Source organism: Oncorhynchus nerka, linkage group LG6 (genome assembly GCF_034236695.1).
Source record: "Oncorhynchus nerka isolate Pitt River linkage group LG6, Oner_Uvic_2.0, whole genome shotgun sequence".
NCBI classification, from domain to species: Eukaryota; Metazoa; Chordata; class Actinopteri; order Salmoniformes; family Salmonidae; genus Oncorhynchus; species Oncorhynchus nerka.
Window position 1 is genome coordinate 52,946,194 of NC_088401.1, and position 20,728 is coordinate 52,966,921.

The following is a 20,728-nucleotide window of genomic DNA, read 5'->3' on the forward strand; positions in this document are numbered from 1 at the left end:
CATGTCCTCCCCTCTCCCAACCCTAACCCACTCCAGTCATGTCCTCTCCTCTCCCAACCCTAACCCACTCCAGTCATGTCCTCTCCTCTCCCAACCCTAACCCACTATAGCCATGTCCTCTCCTCTCCCAACCCTAACCCACTCCAGTCATGTCCTCTCCTCTCCCAACCCTAACCCACTCCAGTCATGTCCTCTCCTCTCCCAACCTAACCCACTCCAGTCATGTCCTCTCATCTCCCAACCCTAACCCACTCCAGTCATGTCCTCTCCTCTCCCAACCCTAACCCACTCCAGTCATGTCCTCTCCTCTCCTAACCTAACCCACTCCAGTCATGTCCTCTCCTCTCCCAACCCTAACCCACTATAGCCATGTCCTCTCCTCTCCCAACCTAATCCACTCCAGTCCTCTCCTCTCCTCTCCTCTCCTCCCCTCTCCTCTCCTCTCCTCTCCTCTCCTCTCCTCTCCTCTCCTCTCCTCTCCTCTCCCAACCCTAACCCACTCCAGTCATGTCCTCTCCTCTCCCAACCATAACCCACTCAGTCATGTCCTCTCCTCTCCCAACCCTTACCCCACTATAGCCATGTCCTCTCCTCTCTCCCAACCCTAACCCACTCCAGCCATGTCCTCTCCTCTCCTCTCCCAACCCTAACCCACTCCAGCCATGTCCTCTCCTCTCCCAACCCTAACCCACTCCAGCCATGTCCTCTCCTCTCCCAACCCTAACCCACTCCAGCCATGTCCTCTCCTCTCCCAACCTAACCCACTCCAGTCATGTCCTCTCCTCTCCTCTCCCAACCTAACCCACTCCAGTCATGTCCTCTCTCTCCTCTCCCAACCCCTAACCCACTCCATTCATGTCCTCTCCTCTCCCAACCCTAACCCACTCCAGTCATGTCCTCTCCTCTCCCAACCCTAACCCACTATAGCCATGTCCTCTCCTCTCCCAACCCTAACCCACTCCAGTCATGTCCTCTCCTCTCCCAACCCTAACCCACTCCAGTCATGTCCTCTCCTCTCCCAACCTAACCCACTCCAGTCATGTCCTCTCATCTCCCAACCCTAACCCACTCCAGTCATGTCCTCTCCTCTCCCAACCCTAACCCACTCCAGTCATGTCCTCTCCTCTCTAACCCTAACCCACTCCAGTCATGTCCTCTCCTCTCCCAACCCTAACCCACTCCAGCCATGTCCTCTCCTCTCCCAACCCTAATCCACTCCAGTCATGTCCTCTCCTCTCCTCTCCTCCTCTCTCCCTCTCCAGTCATCTCCTCTCCTCTCTCCCTCTCCTCTCCTCTCCTCTCCTCTCCTCTCTCTCCTCTCCTCTCCCAACCCTAACCCACTCCAGTCATGTCCTCTCCTCTCCCAACCATAACCCACTCCAGTCATGTCCTCTCCTCTCCCAACCCCTACCCCACTATAGCCATGTCCTCTCCTTTCCTCTCCCAACCTAACCCACTCCAGCCATGTCCTCTCCTCTCCCAACCCTAACCCACTCCAGCCATGTCCTCTCCTCTCCAACCCTAACCCACTCCAGCCATGTCCTCTCCTCTCCCAACCCTAACCCACTCCAGCCATGTCCTCTCCTCTCCCAACCTAACCCACTCCAGCCATGTCCTCTCCTCTCCCAACCCCTAACCCACTCCAGTCATGTCCTCTCCTCTCCTCTCCCAACCCTAACCCACTCCAGTCATGTCCTCTCCTCTCTCTCCTCTCCTAACCCTAACCCACTCCATTCATGTCCTCTCCCTCTCCCAACCCTAACCCACTCCAGTCATGTCCTCCCCTCCCAACCCTAACCCACTCCAGTCATGTCCTCTCTACTCTCCCAACCCTAACCCACTCCAGTCATGTCCTCTCCTCTCCCAACCCTAACCCACTCCAGTCATGTCCTCTCCTCTCCATCCCAACCCACTAATGTCCTCCTCTCCCAACCCTAACCCACTATAGCCATGTCCTCTCCTCTCCCAACCCTAACCCACTCCAGTCATGTCCTCTCCTCTCCCAGCCCTAACCCACTCCAGTCATGTCCTCTCCTCTCCCAACCCTCTCCTCTCCTAACCCTAACCCACTCCATTCATGTCCTCTCCTCTCCTCTCCCAACCCTAACCCACTCCAGTCATGTCCTCCCCTCTCCCAACCCTAACCCACTCCAGTCATGTCCTCTCCTCTCCCAACCCTAACCCACTCCAGTCATGTCCTCTCCTCTCCCAACCCTAACCCACTATAGCCATGTCCTCTCCTCTCCCAACCCTAACCCACTCCAGTCATGTCCTCTCCTCTCCCAACCCTAACCCACTCCAGTCATGTCCTCTCCTCTCCCAACCCTAACCCACTCCAGTCATGTCCTCTCATCTCCCAACCCTAACCCACTCCAGTCATGTCCTCTCCTCTCCCAACCCTAACCCACTCCAGTCATGTCCTCTCCTCTCCTAACCCTAACCCACTCCAGTCATGTCCTCTCCTCTCCCAACCCTAACCCACTATAGCCATGTCCTCTCCTCTCCCAACCCTAATCCACTCCAGTCATGTCCTCTCCTCTCCTCTCCTCTCCTCTCCTCTCCTCTCCTCTCCTCTCCTCTCCTCTCCTCTCCTCTCCTCTCCTCTCCTCTCCTCTCCCAACCCTAACCCACTCCAGTCATGTCCTCTCCTCTCCCAACCATAACCCACTCCAGTCATGTCCTCTCCTCTCCCAACCCTTACCCCACTATAGCCATGTCCTCTCCTCTCCTCTCCCAACCCTAACCCACTCCAGCCATGTCCTCTCCTCTCCCAACCCTAACCCACTCCAGCCATGTCCTCTCCTCTCCCAACCCTAACCCACTCCAGCCATGTCCTCTCCTCTCCCAACCCTAACCCACTCCAGCCATGTCCTCTCCTCTCCCAACCCTAACCCACTCCAGTCATGTCCTCTCCTCTCCTCTCCCAACCCTAACCCACTCCAGTCATGTCCTCTCCTCTCCCAACCCTAACCCACTCCATTCATGTCCTCTCCTCTCCTCTCCCAACCCCTAACCCACTCCAGTCATGTCCTCCCCTCTCCCAACCCCTAACCCACTCCAGTCATGTCCTCTCCTCTCCTCTCCCAACCCTAACCCACTCCAGTCATGTCCTCTCCTCTCCCAACCCCTAACCCACTCCAGTCATGTCCTCTCCTCTCTCCAACCCTAACCCACTCCAGTCATGTCCCTCCTCTCCCAACCCCTAACCCACTCCAGTCATGTCCTCTCATCTCCCAACCCTAATCCACTCCAGTCATGTCCTCTCCTCTCCCAACCCTAACCCACTCCAGTCATGTCCTCCCCTCTCCTAACCCTAACCCACTCCAGTCATGTCCTCTCCTCTCCCAACCCCTAACCCACTATAGCCATGTCCTCTCCTCTCCCAACCCTAATCCACTCCAGTCATGTCCTCTCCTCTCCTCTCCCTCCTCTCCTCTCCTCTCCTCTCCTCTCCTCTCCTCTCCTCTCCCAACCCTAACCCACTCCAGTCATGTCCTCTCCTCTCCCAACCCTAACCCACTATAGCCATGTCCTCTCCTCTCCCAACCCTAACCCACTACAGTCATGACCTCTCCTCTCCCAACCCTAACCCACTCCAGTCATGTCCTCTCCTCTCCTCTCCCAACCTAACCCACTCCAGTCATGTCCTCTCCTCTCCTCTCCCAACCTAACCCACTCCAGTCATGTCCTCTCCTCTCCCAACCTAACCCACTCCAGTCATGTCCTCTCCTCTCCCAACCCTAACCCACTCCAGTCATGTCCTCTCCTCTCCCAACCCTAACCCACTCCAGTCATGTCCTCTCCTCTCCCAACCCTAACCCACTATAGCCATGTCCTCTCCTCTCCCAACCCTAACCCACTCCAGTCATGTCCTCTCCTCTCCCAGCCCTAACCCACTCCAGTCATGTCCTCTCCTCTCCCAACCCTCTCCTCTCCTCTCTAACCCTAACCCACTCCATTCATGTCCTCTCCTCTCCTCCCAACCCTAACCCACTCCAGTCATGTCCTCCCTCTCCCAACCCTAACCCACTCCAGTCATGTCCTCTCCTCTCCCAACCCTAACCCACTCCAGTCATGTCCTCTCCTCTCCCAACCCTAACCCACTATAGCCATGTCCTCTCCTCTCCCAACCCTAACCCACTCCAGTCATGTCCTCTCCTCTCCCAACGCTAACCCACTCCAGTCATGTCCTCTCCTCTCCTAACCCTAACCCACTCCAGTCATGTCCTCTCATCTCCCAACCTAACCCACTCCAGTCATGTCCTCTCCTCTCCCAACCCTAACCCACTCCAGTCATGTCCTCTCCTCTCCAACCCTAACCCACTCCAGTCATGTCCTCTCCCAACCCTAACCCACTATAGCCATGTCTTCTCCTCTCCCAACCCCTAATCCACTCCAGTCATGTCCTCTCCTCTCCTCTCCTCTCCTCTCCCTCTCCTCTCCTCTCCTCTCCTCCTCTCCTCTCCTCTCCTCTCCTCTCCTCTCCCAACCCTAACCCACTCCAGTCATGTCCTCCTCTCCCAACCATAACCCACTCCAGTCATGTCCTCTCCTCTCCCAACCCTTACCCCACTATAGCCATGTCCTCTCCTTTCCTCTCCAACCCTAACCCACTCCAGCCATGTCCTCTCCTCTCCTCTCCCAACCCTAACCCACTCCAGCCATGTCCTCTCCTCTCCCAACCCTAACCCACTCCAGCCATGTCCTCTCCTCTCCCAACCCTAACCCACTCCAGCCATGTCCTCTCCTCTCCCAACCCTAACCCACTCCAGCCATGTCCTCTCCTCTCCCAACCCTAACCCACTCCAGTCATGTCCTCTCCTCTCCTCTCCCAACCCTAACCCACTCCAGTCATGTCCTCTCCTCTCCTAACCCTAACCCACTCCATTCATGTCCTCTCCTCTCCTCTCCCAACCCTAACCCACTCCAGTCATGTCCTCCCCTCTCCCAACCCTAACCCACTCCAGTCATGTCCTCTCCTCTCCTCTCCCAACCCTAACCCACTCCAGTCATGTCCTCTCCTCTCCCAACCCTAACCCACTCCAGTCATGTCCTCTCCTCTCCCAACCCTAACCCACTCCAGTCATGTCCTCTCCTCTCCCAACCCTAACCCACTCCAGTCATGTCCTCTCCTCTCCCAACCCTAACCCACTATAGCCATGTCCTCTCCTCTCCCAACCATAACCCACTCCAGTCATGTCCTCTCCTCTCCCAACCCTAACCCACTCCAGTCAACCTAACCCACTCCAGTCATCTCTCTCTCCCAACCCCTAACCCACTCCAGCCATGTCCTCTCCTCTCCCAACCCTAACCCACTCCAGCCATGTCCTCTCCTCTCCCCAACCCTAACCCACTCCAGCCATGTCCTCTCCTCTCCCAACCCTAACCCACTCCAGCCATGTCCTCTCCTCTCCCAACCCTAACCCACTCCAGTCATGTCCTCTCCTCTCCTCTCCCCCCAACCCTAACCCCAGTCATGTCCTCTCCTCTCCTAACCCTAACCCACTCCAGTCATGTCCTCTCATCTCCCAACCCTAACCCACTCCAGTCATGTCCTCTCCTCTCCCAACCCTAACCCACTCCAGTCATGTCCTCTCCTCTCCCAACCCTAACCCACTCCAGTCATGTCCTCCCCAACCCTAACCCACTAGCCATGTCTTCTCCTCTCCCAACCCCTAATCCCTCCAGTCATGTCCTCTCCTCTCTCTCTCTCCTCTCCTCTCCCTCTCCTCCCTCCTCTCCTCTCCTCTCCCTCTCCTCTCCCAACCCTAACCCACTCCAGTCATGTCCTCTCCTCTCCCAACCATAACCCACTCCAGTCATGTCCTCTCCTCTCCCAACCCTTACCCCACTATAGCCATGTCCTCTCCTTTCCTCTCCCAACCCTAACCCACTCCAGTCCATGTCCTCTCCCTCTCCTCTCCCAACCCTAACCCACTCCAGCCATGTCCTCTCCTCTCCCAACCCTAACCCACTCCAGCCATGTCCTCTCCTCTCCCAATCCTAACCCACTCCAGCCATGTCCTCTCCTCTCCCAACCCTAACCCACTCCAGCCATGTCCTCTCCTCTCCCAACCCTCCCACTCCAGTCATGTCCTCTCCTCTCCTCCCAACCCTAACCCACTCCAGTCATGTCCTCTCCTCTCCCTAACCCACTCCCTCTCCTCTCCTCTCCCACCCTAACCCACTCCAGTCATGTCCTCTCCTCTCCCAACCCTAACCCACTCCAGTCATGTCCTCTCCTCTCCTCTCCCAACCCTAACCCACTCCAGTCATGTCCTCTCTCTCCCAACCCTAACCCACTCCAGTCATGTCCTCTCCCTCTCCCAACCCTAACCCACTCCAGTCATGTCCTCTCCTCTCCCAACCCTAACCCACTCCAGTCATGTCCTCTCCTCTCCCAACCCCTAACCCACTATAGTCATGTCCTCTCCTCTCCCAACCCTAACCCACTCCAGTCATGTCCTCTCCTCTCCCAACCCTAACCCACTCCAGTCATGTCCTCTCCTCTCCCAACCCTAACCCACTCCAGCCATGTCCTCTCCTCTCCCAACCCTAACCCACTCCAGCCATGTCCTCTCCTCTCCCAACCCTAACCCACTCCAGCCATGTCCTCTCCTCTCCCAACCTAACCCACTCCAGTCATGTCCTCTCCTCTCCCAACCCTAACCCACTCCAGTCATGTCCTCTCCTCTCCTCTCCTCTCCTAACCCTAACCCACTCCATTCATGTCCTCTCCTCTCCTCTCCCAACCCTAACCCACTCCAGTCATGTCCTCCCTCTCCCCAACCCTAACCCACTCCAGTCATGTCCTCTCCTCTCCTCTCCCAACCCTAACCCACTCCAGTCATGTCCTCTCCTCTCCCAACCCCTAACCCACTCCAGTCATGTCCTCTCCTCTCCCAACCCTAACCCACTCCAGTCATGTCCTCTCCTCTCCCAACCCTAACCCACTCCAGTCATGTCCTCTCCTCTCCCCAACCCTAACCCCTCCAACCCTAACCCACTCCAGTCATGTCCTCTCCTCTCCCAACCCTAACCCACTCCAGTCATGTCCTCTCCTCTCCCAACCCTCCCAAGTCATGTCCTCCATCTCCCAACCCAACCCACTCCAGTCATGTCCTCTCCTTTCCTCTCCCAACCCTAACCCACTCCAGTCATGTCATCTCCTCTCCCAACCCTAACCCACTATAGCCATGTCCTCTCCTCTCCCAACCCTAACCCACTCCAGTCATGTCCTCTCATCTCCCAACCCTAACCCACTCCAGTCATGTCCTCTCCTCTCCTCTCCCAACCGTAACCCACTCCAGTCATGTCCTCTCCTCTCCTCTCCCAACCCTAACCCACTCCAGTCATGTCCTCTCCTCTCCCAACCCTAACCCACTATAGCCATGTCCTCTCCTCTCCCAACCCTAACCCACTCCAGTCATGTCCTCTCCTCTCCTCTCCCAAACCTAACCCACTCCAGTCATGTCATCTCCTCTCCCAACCCTAACCCACTCCAGTCATGTCCTCTCCTCTCCCAACCCTAACCCACTATAGCCATGTCCTCTCCTCTCCCAACCCTAACCCACTCCAGTCATGTCCTCTCCTCTCCCAACCCTAACCCACTCCAGTCATGTCCTCTCCTCTCCTCTCCCAACCCTAACCCACTCCAGTCATGTCCTCTCCTCTCCCAACCCTAACCCACTCCAGTCATGTCCTCTCCTCTCCCAACCCTAACCCACTCCAGTCATGTCCTCTCCTCTCCCAACCCTAACCCACTCCAGTCATGTCCTCTCCTCTCCCAACCCTAACCCACTATAGCCATGTCCTCTCCTCTCCCAACCCTAACCCACTCCAGTCATGTCATCTCCTCTCCTCTCCCAACCCTAACCCACTCCAGTCATGTCCTCTCCTCTCCCAACCCTAACCCACTATAGCCATGTCCTCTCCTCTCCCAACCCTAACCCACTCCAGTCATGTCCTCTCCTCTCCCAACCCTAATCCACTCCATTCATGTCCTCTCCTCTCCTCTCCCAACCCTAACCCACTCTAGTCATGTCCTCCCCTCTCCCAACCCTAACCCACTCCAGTCATGTCCTCTCCTCTCCCAACCCTAACCCACTCCAGTCATGTCCTCTCCTCTCCCAACCCTAACCCACTATAGCCATGTCCTCTCCTCTCCCAACCCTAACCCACTCCAGTCATGTCCTCTCCTCTCCCAACCCTAACCCACTCCAGTCATGTCCTCTCCTCTCCCAACCCTAACCCACTCCAGTCATGTCCTCTCATCTCCCAACCCTAACCCACTCCAGTCATGTCCTCTCCTCTCCTCTCCCAACCCTAACCCACTCCAGTCATGTCCTCTCCTCTCCTCTCCCAACCCTAACCCACTCCAGTCATGTCCTCTCCTCTCCTCTCCCAACCCTAACCCACTCCAGTCATGTCCTCTCCTCTCCCAACCCTAACCCACTATAGCCATGTCCTCTCCTCTCCCAACCCTAACCCACTCCAGTCATGTCCTCTCCTCTCCTCTCCTCTCCCAACCCTAACCCACTCCAGTCATGTCCTCTCCTCTCCCAACCCTAACCCACTCCAGTCATGTCCTCTCCTCTCCCAACCCTAACCCACTCCAGTCATGTCCTCTCCTCTCCCAACCCTAACCCACTCCAGTCATGTCCTCTCCTCTCCCCCAACCCAACCCACTCAAGTCATGTCCTCTCCTCTCCCAACCCTAACCCACTCCAGTCATGTCCTCTCCTCTCCTCTCCCAACCCTAACCCACTCCAGTCATGTCCTCTCCTCTCCCAACCCTAACCCACTCCAGTCATGTCCTCTCCTCTCCTCTCCCAACCCTAACCCACTCAAGTCATGTCCTCTCCTCTCCCAACCCTAACCCACTCCAGTCATGTCCTCTCCTCTCCTCTCCCAACCCTAACCCACTCCAGTCATGTCCTCTCCTCTCCCAACCCTAACCCACTCCAGCCATGTCCTCTCCTCTGCCACCCTTTTATCTCCCTGTTCAATTCCACTTGTCATTAAAGGACACACTTTTATCTCCAGTCCTCTGCCCAGCCTGGGATGGCCATTCAAATTAGTTTAGAGGAACAAAATCACATTTGGATTGACGCTCTCACAATCTGCCAGCACTTAAGTGGGAGAAAAGTTGAATAAGTGTTCTCTCCTTCACTCTGCTGTCCCTGGTGGTGTGTGTGTGTGTGTGTGTGTGTGTGTGTGTGTGTGTGTGTGTGTGTGTGTGTGTGTGTGTGTGTGTGTGTGTGTGTGTGTGTGTGTGTGTGTGTGTGTGTGTGTGTGTGTGTGTGTGTGTGTGTGTGTGTGTGCGCGTGTGTGTGTGTGCACCCATCCAGTGGACCTGCTGACGCTGGTGAGTGTGGTGGACGTGTTCAGGGAGCAGGATCTGCAGCATGGGGAACATGTGATGGATGTGGTGGAGATGATTCATGCCCTGACTGGCCTGTATGAGAGACTGGAGGAGGAGAGAAGGGCCATCGTGGTCAACATCCCTCTCTGTGTCGACATGTGCCTCAACTGGCTGCTCAATGTCTACGACAGGTACTACTGACAATTGACCTTCAACCTTGACCCTTGACCCTGAACCTTACATGATATCAACCAGACCAGGTCATGTGTTGTAACTGGCTGCTCAGTGCGACAATGTCTGACAGGTACTTGATCTTATATTACCTTTAAGGGGTTGGAAATAGAAAATAAACACTAATTAGCCAGTAAAATGAAGATTACTCCCGCATACAACACATCTACTTTTGGCACGGTTATTTAGCCAGTGTCAGTCAAGAACCTATTTCATGACCTTAAGTTATGCATTCATTTGTGTTCAGATATGCAGTTTATTCTTCATCTAATTTGCGACTGTTCATTCCACTTGTGTTGTTAGCTACTTGTCAGTGGCACTTTCAGCTACTATGTTCTAATGAACCAAATAACTCTGATTTTGTCACCTCTTTTTCATATGCAGCACTGTTCTATGTGTGACACAGTTAGCGTTACTGCTAATATAACCTCTCACACATCCTTGGTCAAATTAACCCTTTTCCCACAATTAATGTCCATCACTCTCTGCTAGTCCAATGCTGTGATTGGCCGAGAGCCCTCTCAGCGTGGCGTCTCATTGGTGAAGTACGCTCTGTGCCTGGGAGGCTGTGTCGTGAGTAGGATCACAGAGAGGCTGTAGCTCAATCAAGCGGGCAGGTGTCCAATCAGGGCCACTGAGACCCAGCAGAAAGCCTCCTCTGTTTGATTCTGATTGCCCTGACCCCATCTCTCTCTGCCAACTGCCAAGCCCTCCGCAGACAATCTGAGAGGCACAATTCCTGGCGAATATAAAAAACAGCCCAATTTTTTTCTAAATACTATACATTTGTTTTGCAGCCCTTAACTACCTGCTTCTAATGAGTGGAAATCAGCATTTTACCCTTTACATGCATTCCCTGTAATTGCTTTTTTGTTTTCCGATAAACACAGGCTGTGAATGTGAATGAGCTGAGCATGCAGTGGGATCTGTCTGTCTGTCTGTCTGTCTGTCTGTGTGTGTGTGTGTGTGTGTGTGTGTGTGTGTGTGTGTGTGTGTGTGTGTGTGTGTGTGTGTGTGTGTGTGAAGTGTGAGCTGTAATCATCATGAGGTCTACCCACAGACTGAGTGTTGTGTTCTCAGTATTACTTTTCCCCAGTCTTTTCTCTGGTAATTTTGGAGAGTGGGTGGGTCAGAGTGATTTTGAGTCAGGAGAAATGTGTGTGTAGGTCTCCCCCTGCCCCCCCCCCCCACTTTGTCTCCCCCTGCCTCCCCTACGTCTCCCCCTGCCTCCCCCTAGGTCTCCCCCTGCCTCCCCTAGGTCTCCCCCTGCCTCCCCCTAGGTCTCCCCTGCCTCCCCTAGGTCTCCCCTGCCTCCCCCTAGGTCTCTCCCTGCCTCCCCTAGATCTCCCCCTGCCTCCCCTAGGTCTCTCCCTGCCTCCCCCTAGGTCTCCCCTGCCTCCCCCTAGATCTGACTGTAATAATCTTGCATTGACTCTAATAATATCACACAGACTAATGTTCTCACAATGACTCTAATAATCTCGCATTGTCTCTAATGTTCTCACACTGACTCTAATGTTCTCACACTGACCATAATGTTCTCACACTGACTCTAATGTTCTCACACTGATTGTAATGTTCTCACACTGACTAATGTTCTCACACTGCCTCTAATGTTCCCCCAGTAACTTTAACATCTCTTATATTCTCACATAGACCCGCACTGCCTCTAATGTACTCCTACTGCCTCCTACTGCCTAATGGACTCTGCAGTCTCCTGACTCCTGTTTTGTCACACGTTAAAGGCAGTGCTTCTATGTGTCTCTCCCACTGACATTGACTCCCACTGCCTCTAATGTTCTTTAAATGACTGTAATCCCCTCCTGACAGTCAAGGCAGAGAAAAGAAAAGCAGCAAAGCTCCCAACTAAAGCCAGTAACAGCAGCCCTGCCCTTCCCTCTGTCTGACTCTAGTGGCAGTGTCCCTGTGCCTCCCAGACACACAGATATAATGTGACCCATTTAAGTCAGGACACAGCTCTCCCAGTCCCAACCCAACTCTGTGGCCTTGCCATTGGCCAGAGAACACTGTTTATGGATCTGTGCTTGCCTCTAATCCCTTTGTTTTTTCAGTGTAAAGGCTTAGTTTATGTGTCTGTTTGCTTATGTAAATATATTTGTTCTGGCATATTCTACTTTTTATATCTCCCTCTCCCTCTCCCTCTCCCTCTCCCTCTCCCTGCCCTGCCCTGCCCTGCTTTCTCCCTAGTGGTCGCAATGGAAAGATGCGCGTCCTCTCCTTCAAGACGGGACTGGTGAGCCTGTGCAATGCGGATGTTCAGGAGAAGTATAAATGTAAGTATGAGACCCTCTCATGTAGACACCACAGCCCTGCAGCCCCCTAACAAAGGGCCAAAACAAAACCAGCCTGATTGCGAGCATTACATAAAGACAACCACTTAGCCTAATGGAGGGAATTACTCTGCTGCACAATAATGGGGAAAGGCTCTCTCTCTCTCTTTATTTCTCCAAAGTACATTGGGCTTTTAGGCAGAGAGAATACACTATGGTAGAGAGAACACACACACACACCACACTCAGCTCTCTCTCTGGCCCCTCTGGCTTCTCTTTTCCATGTTCAATTATGCGCTAATATTTCACTGGTGCCCAGCTCAGGGAAAGTAAAACCATTTTACAGCATCTTAACCGCATTTTACAACACAGCCTTGTAAATATGTAGAGAAGGGGGAGAGGAGAGAGAATGAGCTCATCGGTATGAGATTTTAGACAGTCCCGACGGGTCAGGGCAGGCCCACTGTCAGTTGGCACACCATCTGTGACAGCTTGTAAAAATTGAATGGCAACAGATTTGGAGTCATTTTTTATGGCAGACGAAGCACAGAAGGCCTGGCCCTAGAGGATTGTGAGGGTAGAGGCGGGCAGGCAGGGGGGGGCAGTGATGCAAACCATGCCAATTTGTCCCAGTGATTGATCACACATTTTTTCTCCTGAGCTCAGGGGAGAGATGACCCATGATTATGCTAGTAAACAAGGGGGCGCATCTGGTGGCAGTGAGTGAGTGAACGTGGTAGTGTGGCAGACACAGTGTGTGTGTGCTTTGTGCTTGTCTTTTGTCCCCCCCAGAGCTTGAGCTGTGTGCAGGGTAGAGGCAGGCAGGCTGGCTGTCAGGGTTTTCTGGCTGTGGCTGGTGCTGGTGCTATTTATACTGGCATTGTGCAGCACCTTCAAACACCTGTCAGTATCCATCTCCTCAGTGACAGGCGGAATCACGACTCGCAGATGAAGGCTCCATTCAGAGCCTGATGAGGTAGCGAGCGCTAATGCAGCCCTTTTGTCTGCAATTAGATCAGTACGCCTGCCCTTCCTCTCTCTCTCTCTCTCTCTCTCTTTCTCTTTCTCTTTCTCTTTCTCTTTCTCTCTTTCTCTTTCTCTTTCTTTCTCTTTCTTTCTCTCAAAAAACCTAGAAACAGGCTTAGGGAAGTATCGCACACACACAGCTCACTTAGAGAAACGCTGAGAACATGGATGTTGGTACATATGTGTAGGTGTGAATAGTAGCGCTAATATGCTCTTGTATACACAAGCAGATATAATGTAAACACAAATTAAAATCAGCTTGTCAATTCGAATTGTCCCCAGCTCTGGTAAACATGGGGCGGCAGGGTAGCCTAGTGGTTAGAGCGTTGGACTAGTAACCGGAAGGTTGCAAGTTCAAAGCCCCGAGCTGACAAGGTACAAATCTGTCGTTCTGCCCCTGAACAGGCAGTTAACCCACTGAAAATAAGAATTTGTTCTTCACTGACTTGCCTAGTTAAATAAAGGTACAAAAAACAAAAAAACATCATCTGGAACACATCTACACATATAGAGGTGAATAGATTCACATCTACACATATAGAGGTGAATAGATTCACATCCACACATATAGAGGTGAATAGATTCACATCCACACATATAGAGGTGAATAGATTCACATCCACACATATAGAGGTGAATAGATTCACATCCACACATATAGAGGTGAATAGATTCACATCCACACATATAGAGGTGAATAGATTCACATCCACACATATAGAGGTGAATAGATTCACATCTACACATATAGAGGTGAATAGATTCACATCCACACATATAGAGGTGAATAGATTCACATCTACACATATAGAGGTGAATAGATTCACATCCACACATATAGAGGTGAATAGATTCACATCTACACATATAGAGGTGAATAGATTCACATCTACACATATAGAGGTGAATAGATTCACATCTACACATATAGAGGTGAATAGATTCACATCTACACATATAGAGGTGAATAGATTCACATCCACACATATAGAGGTGAATAGATTCACATCTACACATATAGAGGTGAATAGATTCACATCTACACATATAGAGTGAATAGATTCACATCTACACATATAGAGTGAATAGATTCACATCCACACATATAGAGGTGAATAGATTCACATCTACATATAGATGAATAGATTCACATCCACATATATAGATTCACATCCACACATATAGTGAATAGATTCACATCTACACATATAGAGTGAATAGATTCACATCCACACATATAGAGGTGAATAGATTCACATCTACACATATAGAGGTGAATAGATTCACATCTACACATATAGAGGTGAATAGATTCACATCTACACATATAGAGGTGAATAGATTCACATCCACACATATAGAGGTGAATAGATTCACATCCACGCATATAGAGGTGAATAGATTCACAAACACACGTAAAAAAGTGAATAGATTCACATCCACACATATAGAAGTGAATAGATTCACATCCACGCATATAGATGTGAATAGATTCACATCCACGCATATAGACGTGAATAGATTCACATCCACGCATATAGAGGTGAATAGATTCACAAACACACGTAAAAAAGTGAATAGATTCACATCCACACATATAGAAGTGAATAGATTCACATCCACGCATATAGATGTGAATAGATTCACATCCACGCATATAGACGTGAATAGATTCACATCCACGCATATAGACGTGAATAGATTCACATCCACGCATATAGACGTGAATAGATTCACATCCACGCATATAGACGTGAATAGATTCACATCCACGCATATAGACGTGAATAGATTCACATCCACGCATATAGAGGTGAATAGATTCACATCCACGCATATAGACGTGAATAGATTCACATTCACATAGTCACACAGGTATACAGAACAATCTTGTGCACAAACACACACATGTTTTATTAACCCTCTGTGTTTCATCAGACTTGTTCAGGCAGGTGTCTGGTCCAGGGGGTCTGACCGACCAGCGTCACCTCACTATGTTGCTTTATGAAGCCATCCAGATCCCGCGACAGCTGGGAGAGGTGGCCGCCTTCGGAGGGAGCAACGTGGAGCCCAGTGTACGCAGCTGCTTCCGCATGGTGAGACCACACACACACACACACACACACACAGACAGACACGCACGTGCATGAGCGCACAAATACAAGCACACACACACACACACACACACACACACACACACACACACTCATTATAACCTCACCATACACTGGTTAATGATACTATGGTAACACAGGCTAGGAATTACCTAAATTCAATTGAGTTCAATTACATACGTTTTCATTAATTCCTTCCAGGGGAAAGAGCACAATTAGATGCACTACATGAACAAAATGTATGTGGACACGTGCTCGTCGAACATCTCATTCCAAAATCACAGGCATTATTATGGAGTTGGTTTCCCCTTGCTATGGAGGCTGCTATAACAACCTATAACACTCTTCTGGGAAGGCTTTCCACTGAGCCGTTGTTGCTCTGTGACGTTTCCACTTCACAATAACAGCACTTACAGTTGACCGGGGAAGCTCTAGCAGGGCAGAAATTTGATGAACTGACTTGTTGGAAAGGCGGCATCCTATTGTAATGCCCTGCTAAATAATTTATTTAGAACTATGGTTTCTGTTCATGCGATGGGTGCATGCTCGGTTTGGAACAATCAAGATGCACTATAGGTGGTGTGCAGAGGGCTTCACCAGTTTCTCCATTGTTGCCGAGGAGAGAAAGAAAGGGGGAGAGATGCTCTTGTGGAGGGAAAAATAACATGTTGTTTAGTAAAATATTTTTTTCCTGAATTGTTTTTAATTTCTGCTTGGCTGGATTAACGAAGATTCTAGACGCTTCGGGAGCTAGCATGGATTCATCGGATCGGGAGCTGAAGAGGACGGCTTGGTCTGAGGGAATTTGATGGCTTCGTTGATGCTGGACATTCCGGATGCATGCAGGGCAATTTCTGCCAATTGGATTATAAATAGGCAACGACCTTGGAACTGTTGGTTTCAGGGGGTTTCTACGAAACCGTGAGTAGCTGTGGTGTTTTACGCTGAGTGAAGATGAAGGCCAACTTGGTATCTTCTGCTATAAATGTGGAGAGGATGGACACTTAAAATGAGACTGTGAGGGCGTAGAAAATCAGAGGAAAGTCAACAAGTGTCTCACAAGCCAGAAACGGTCAACGGAATACTACAGCGGGACCCAGAAAAGGAGCGACCTGACGTCCCGGTGAAGATACGTTCCACCAAGTGCAACAAGAAACGTGAAGAAGCAACAGACATGCTACCTAACGGCTTAGTGAGACCTAGTGCTGTTGTTCCTGTACAGATTGAAGGCATCTATGCTAAAGCTTTACTAGATATTGGGTCTCAGGTTACCCTACTCTACAGATCCTTTTTTAACAAGTACTTGACACATCTGCCATTAAAGCTCATTGGACACTTGGAGATTTGGGGTCTTAGCTCAGAGCAATACCCAGATGATGGCTATTTGTCTTTGAAGTTGGAGTTTTCACGATCAGTAGTAGGTGTAACGGAGATCATAGAAGCACTTGTGTTGGTTTGTTGGTACAAACACTTCTGTGGTTAGAAGGCTGATGATGGCCTGTCAAGAGAAAGGAGGTGAAGGTTTCCTGAGCACTCTACGTGTTCATCCTGTTATCAAAGAGGCTTATGAGAATATGAATGTGATCCCAACTGATGTTGAGGACCAGAAAAGAGGAACAGTATGGTTTTCACAGACAAAACCTGTACTATTGCCACCTGGTGGACTAGCAAGAGTCACCGGGATTCCCGAAGTTTCCTGGATCACCATGTTCCCATTTTGGTGGATAGGCCTGAAGAATCCCAGTGTCCAGAAGTTTCCCGGTTTCCAGAAGAACTTCTTGTGAGATCTGAAATTCAGATATCTATGGTTGTGTCATCTAGAAGAATAACAGTTGCAGTCAGGGATGTATCATCAAGGGAGATAACCTTACAATGTGGCATGACCATTGCTACCCTGTTTCCTGTAGATGTAGCTCCTGTTCCTGCTGCCACTGAGGGGAGGAAGCGCAACTTACCTGAGAAGCTGACGTCTTCTTAATTCAACTTCTGTGACTCACCTTTATCTGAAGAATGGAAGAGGAGGTTAACTTACAAGATGTTGCAAAGAAAAATATGTTTTCTCAACTCATGAGTTGGACGTTGATTGTTCCAAGAGTACTCGCCATACCATTCGAGTCCCTGATGACACACTGTTTAGGGAGAGGTCTCGACGGCTGTCCCCAGCTGATGTGGAAGATGTAAGGAAACATCTGAAGAACCTGAAAGACGCTGAAATCATCTTTCCGTTGAGAAGCCCCTATGTCGTCGCCGATTGTAGTGGTGAGGAAGAAGAACGGAACCATATGGATGTGTGTGGACTACATAACGCTCAACAGACGCACAGTTCCTGACCAATACACCGAACCACAAATTGAAGATGCCCTGACCAGTTTGAATGGAAGCAAATGGCTCAGCATGTTGGATCTCAGAAGTGGATATTAGTCAATTCTGTTGAGTGAAGTTGACAAAGAGAAGACCGCTTTCATATGCCCGGCTGGTATTCTATCAGTTTGAGAGGATGGCTTGAAAGAATGAGGACTGAAGTTGTCTTTGGACAATTGTCAATTCTGCCGAACGTCAGTCAACTGTGTGGGACACATAGTATCCCAGGATGGAGAGGGTACAGGTCCATCGAAGATCGATGCAGTAACCACATGGCTGAGACCAGACACTCTGCGTTCTTTTCTTAGATTCTGTGGGTATTATAGAAGATTTGTGAAAGGCTACTCAAAATTGAGTTACCCTTTGAACCAACTCCTGCATGGTTACCTTCCCTCAGCCAAGAAAGGAGGAAAGCCCAAGGAAAGAACAGACAATGTGTACATCAAGAACCCTTCAGATCTAAATGGGGCGAGAAATGTGAAAAGACCTTTGAGATCTGAAGGAAAGCCTCACTAAAGCTCCGGTGCTGGCTTTTGCAAACCCTCAACAGCAATATTTGATTTATTTAACCTTTATTTAACCAGGTAGGCTAGTTGAGAACAAATTCCCATTTACAACTGCGACCTGGCCAAGAATAAAGCAAAGCAGTTCGACACATACAACAACACAGAGTTTCACATGGAATAAACAAACATATAGTCAATAAAACAGTAGAAAATAATATATACAGTGTGTGCAAATGAGGTAAGATAAGGGTGGTAAGGCAATAAATAGGCCATGGTGGTGAAGTAATTACAATATACCAATTAAACACTGGAGTGATTGATGTGCAGAAGATGAATGTGCAAGTAGAGATACTGGGGTGCAAAGGAGCAAGATAAATAAATAAATACAGTGTGGGGATGAGGTAGTTGGATGGGCTATTTACAGATGGACTATGTACAGGTGCAGTGATCTGTGAGCTGCTCTGACAGCTGATGCTTAAAGCTAGGGAGGGAGATATGAGTCTCCAGCTTCAGTGAGTTTTGCAGTTCGTTCCAGTCATTGGCAGCAGAGAACTGGAAGGAATGGCGACCAAAGAGGAATTGGCTTTGGGGGTGACAAGTGAGATATACCTGCTGGACCGCATGCTATGGGTGGGTGCTGCTATGGTGACTAGTGAGCTGAGATAAGGCGGGGCTTTACCTAGCAGAGACTTGTAGATGACCTGGAGCCAGTGGGTTTGGCGACGAGTATGAAGCGAGGGCCAGCCAACAAGAGCGTACAGGTCGCAATGGTGGGTAGTATATGGGGCTTTGGTGACAAAAACGGATGGCACTGTGATAGACTGCATCCAGTTTGTTGAGTAGAGTGTTGGAGGCTATTTTGCAAATGACATCGCCGAAGTCGAGGATCGGTAGGATGGTCAGTTTTACAAGGGTATGTTTGGCAGCATGAGTGAAGAATGCTTTGTTGTGAAATAGGAAGCCGATTCTAGATTTAATTTTGGATTGGAGATGCTTAATGTGAGTCTAGAAGGAGAGTTTACAGCCTTTCCAGACACCTAGGTATTTGTAGTTTTCCACATATTCTAAGTCAGAATCGTCCAGAGTAGTGATGTTGGACGGGCGGGCGGGCAGTTGCGGGCAGCGATCGATTGAAGAGCATGCATTTAGTTTTACTTTCATTTAAGAGCAGTTGGAGGCAACAAAAGGGGAGTTATATGGCATTGAAGCTAGTCTGGAGGTTAGTTAACTTCTTGCGTCGAGCCAACCCGGATCCGGGATCGTGACTACAGCCTCAAGCCCATTACCATAACGCAACGTTAACTATTCATGAAAATCGCAAATGAAATGAAATCAATATGCTAGCGCTCAAGCTTAGCCTTTTGTTAACAACACTGTCATCTCAGATTTTCAAAAATATGCTTCTCAACCATAGCAAAACTAGCATTTAGCATTTAGCGTTAGCATTTAGCATTAGCATTTAGCGTTAGCATCAGCAGGCAACATTTTCACAAAAAACAGAAAAACATTCAAATAAATCATTTACCTTTGAAGAACTTCGGATGTTTTCAATGAGGAGACTCAGTTAGATAGCAAATGTTCAGTTTTCCTGAAAGATTATTTGTGCAGGAGAAATCGGTCCGTTTTCTGCGTCATGTTTGGCTACCAAAAAAAACAGAAAATTCAGTTATAAAAACGCAGAACTTTTTCCAAAATAACTCCATAATATCGACTGAAACATGGCAAACGTTGTTTAGAATCAATCCTCAAGGTGTTTTTCTACATATCTCTTCAAAGATATATCGTTCGTGGAAGTGTGCTTTCCCCTCTGTATCCCATGGGAAAATGCATGCAGCTGAGAATTGCGCACCAATTTAGACAAAGGACACCGGGCGGACCCCTGGCAAATGTAGTCTCTTATGGCCAATCTTCCAATGATATGCCTACAAATACGTCACAATGCTGCAGACACCTTGGACGAACGGCAGAGAGCATAGGCTCCTTCATGGCACATTCACAGCCATATAAGGAGACGATGGAAAAAGAGAGCCTCAAAAATTCTGCTCATTTCCTGTTTGAGGTTTCATCTTGGTTTCGCCTGTAGCATGAGTTCTGTGGCACTCACAGATAATATCTTTGCAGTTTTGAAAACGTCAGAGTGTTTTCTTTCCAAAGCTGCCAATTATATGCATAGTCGAGCATCTTTTCGTGACAAAATATTGCGCTTAAAACGGGAACGTTTTTTTATCCAATAATGAAATAGCGCCCCCATAGCTTCAACAGGTTAACACAGTGGCCAAAGAAGGGCCAGAAGTATACAGACCGCAGACCCATTACGGATGCAGGCAATGAGGCAGTGATTGCTGAGATCTTGGTTGAAAACAACAGAGGTGTATTTGGAGAGCAAGTTGATTAGGAAGTCATCATTGATGACTTCCGGCGCCGACTGAGATGGCCGCCTCGCTTCGCGTTCCTAGGAAACTATGCAGTTTTTTGTTTTTTTACGTGTTATTTCTTACATTAGTACCCCAGGTCATCTTAGGTTTCATTACATACAGTCGAGAAGAACTACTGAATATAAGATCAGCGCCAACTCACCATCAGTACGACCAAGAATATGTTTTCCGCGACGCGGATCCGGTGTTCTGCCTTACAAACAGGACAACGGAATGGATCGCATGCAGCGACCCAAGGAAACGACTCCGAAAAAGAGGGAAACGAGGCGGTGTTCTGGTCAGACTCCGAAAAAGGGCACATCGCGCACCACTCCCCAGCATTCTTCTTGCCAATGTCCAGTCTCTTGACAACAAGGTTGACGAAATCCGAGCAAGAGTAGCATTCCAGAGGGACATCAGA

General features: G+C 49.8%; 1 protein-coding gene across 1 annotated transcript in view; it reads left to right on the top strand.

Annotated features, from left to right (window-relative positions):
• LOC115130619 (dystrophin-related protein 2-like) overlaps positions 1-20,728 on the top strand; it is a 118,755-nt gene that overhangs the window by 60,501 nt on the left and 37,526 nt on the right. The window contains exons 11-13 of the mRNA XM_065019665.1: positions 9,351-9,555; positions 11,804-11,889; positions 14,851-15,008. Of these exons, the coding sequence (XP_064875737.1) occupies positions 9,351-9,555; positions 11,804-11,889; positions 14,851-15,008 (449 nt within the window). The remainder of the gene's footprint in view (positions 1-9,350; positions 9,556-11,803; positions 11,890-14,850; positions 15,009-20,728) is intronic.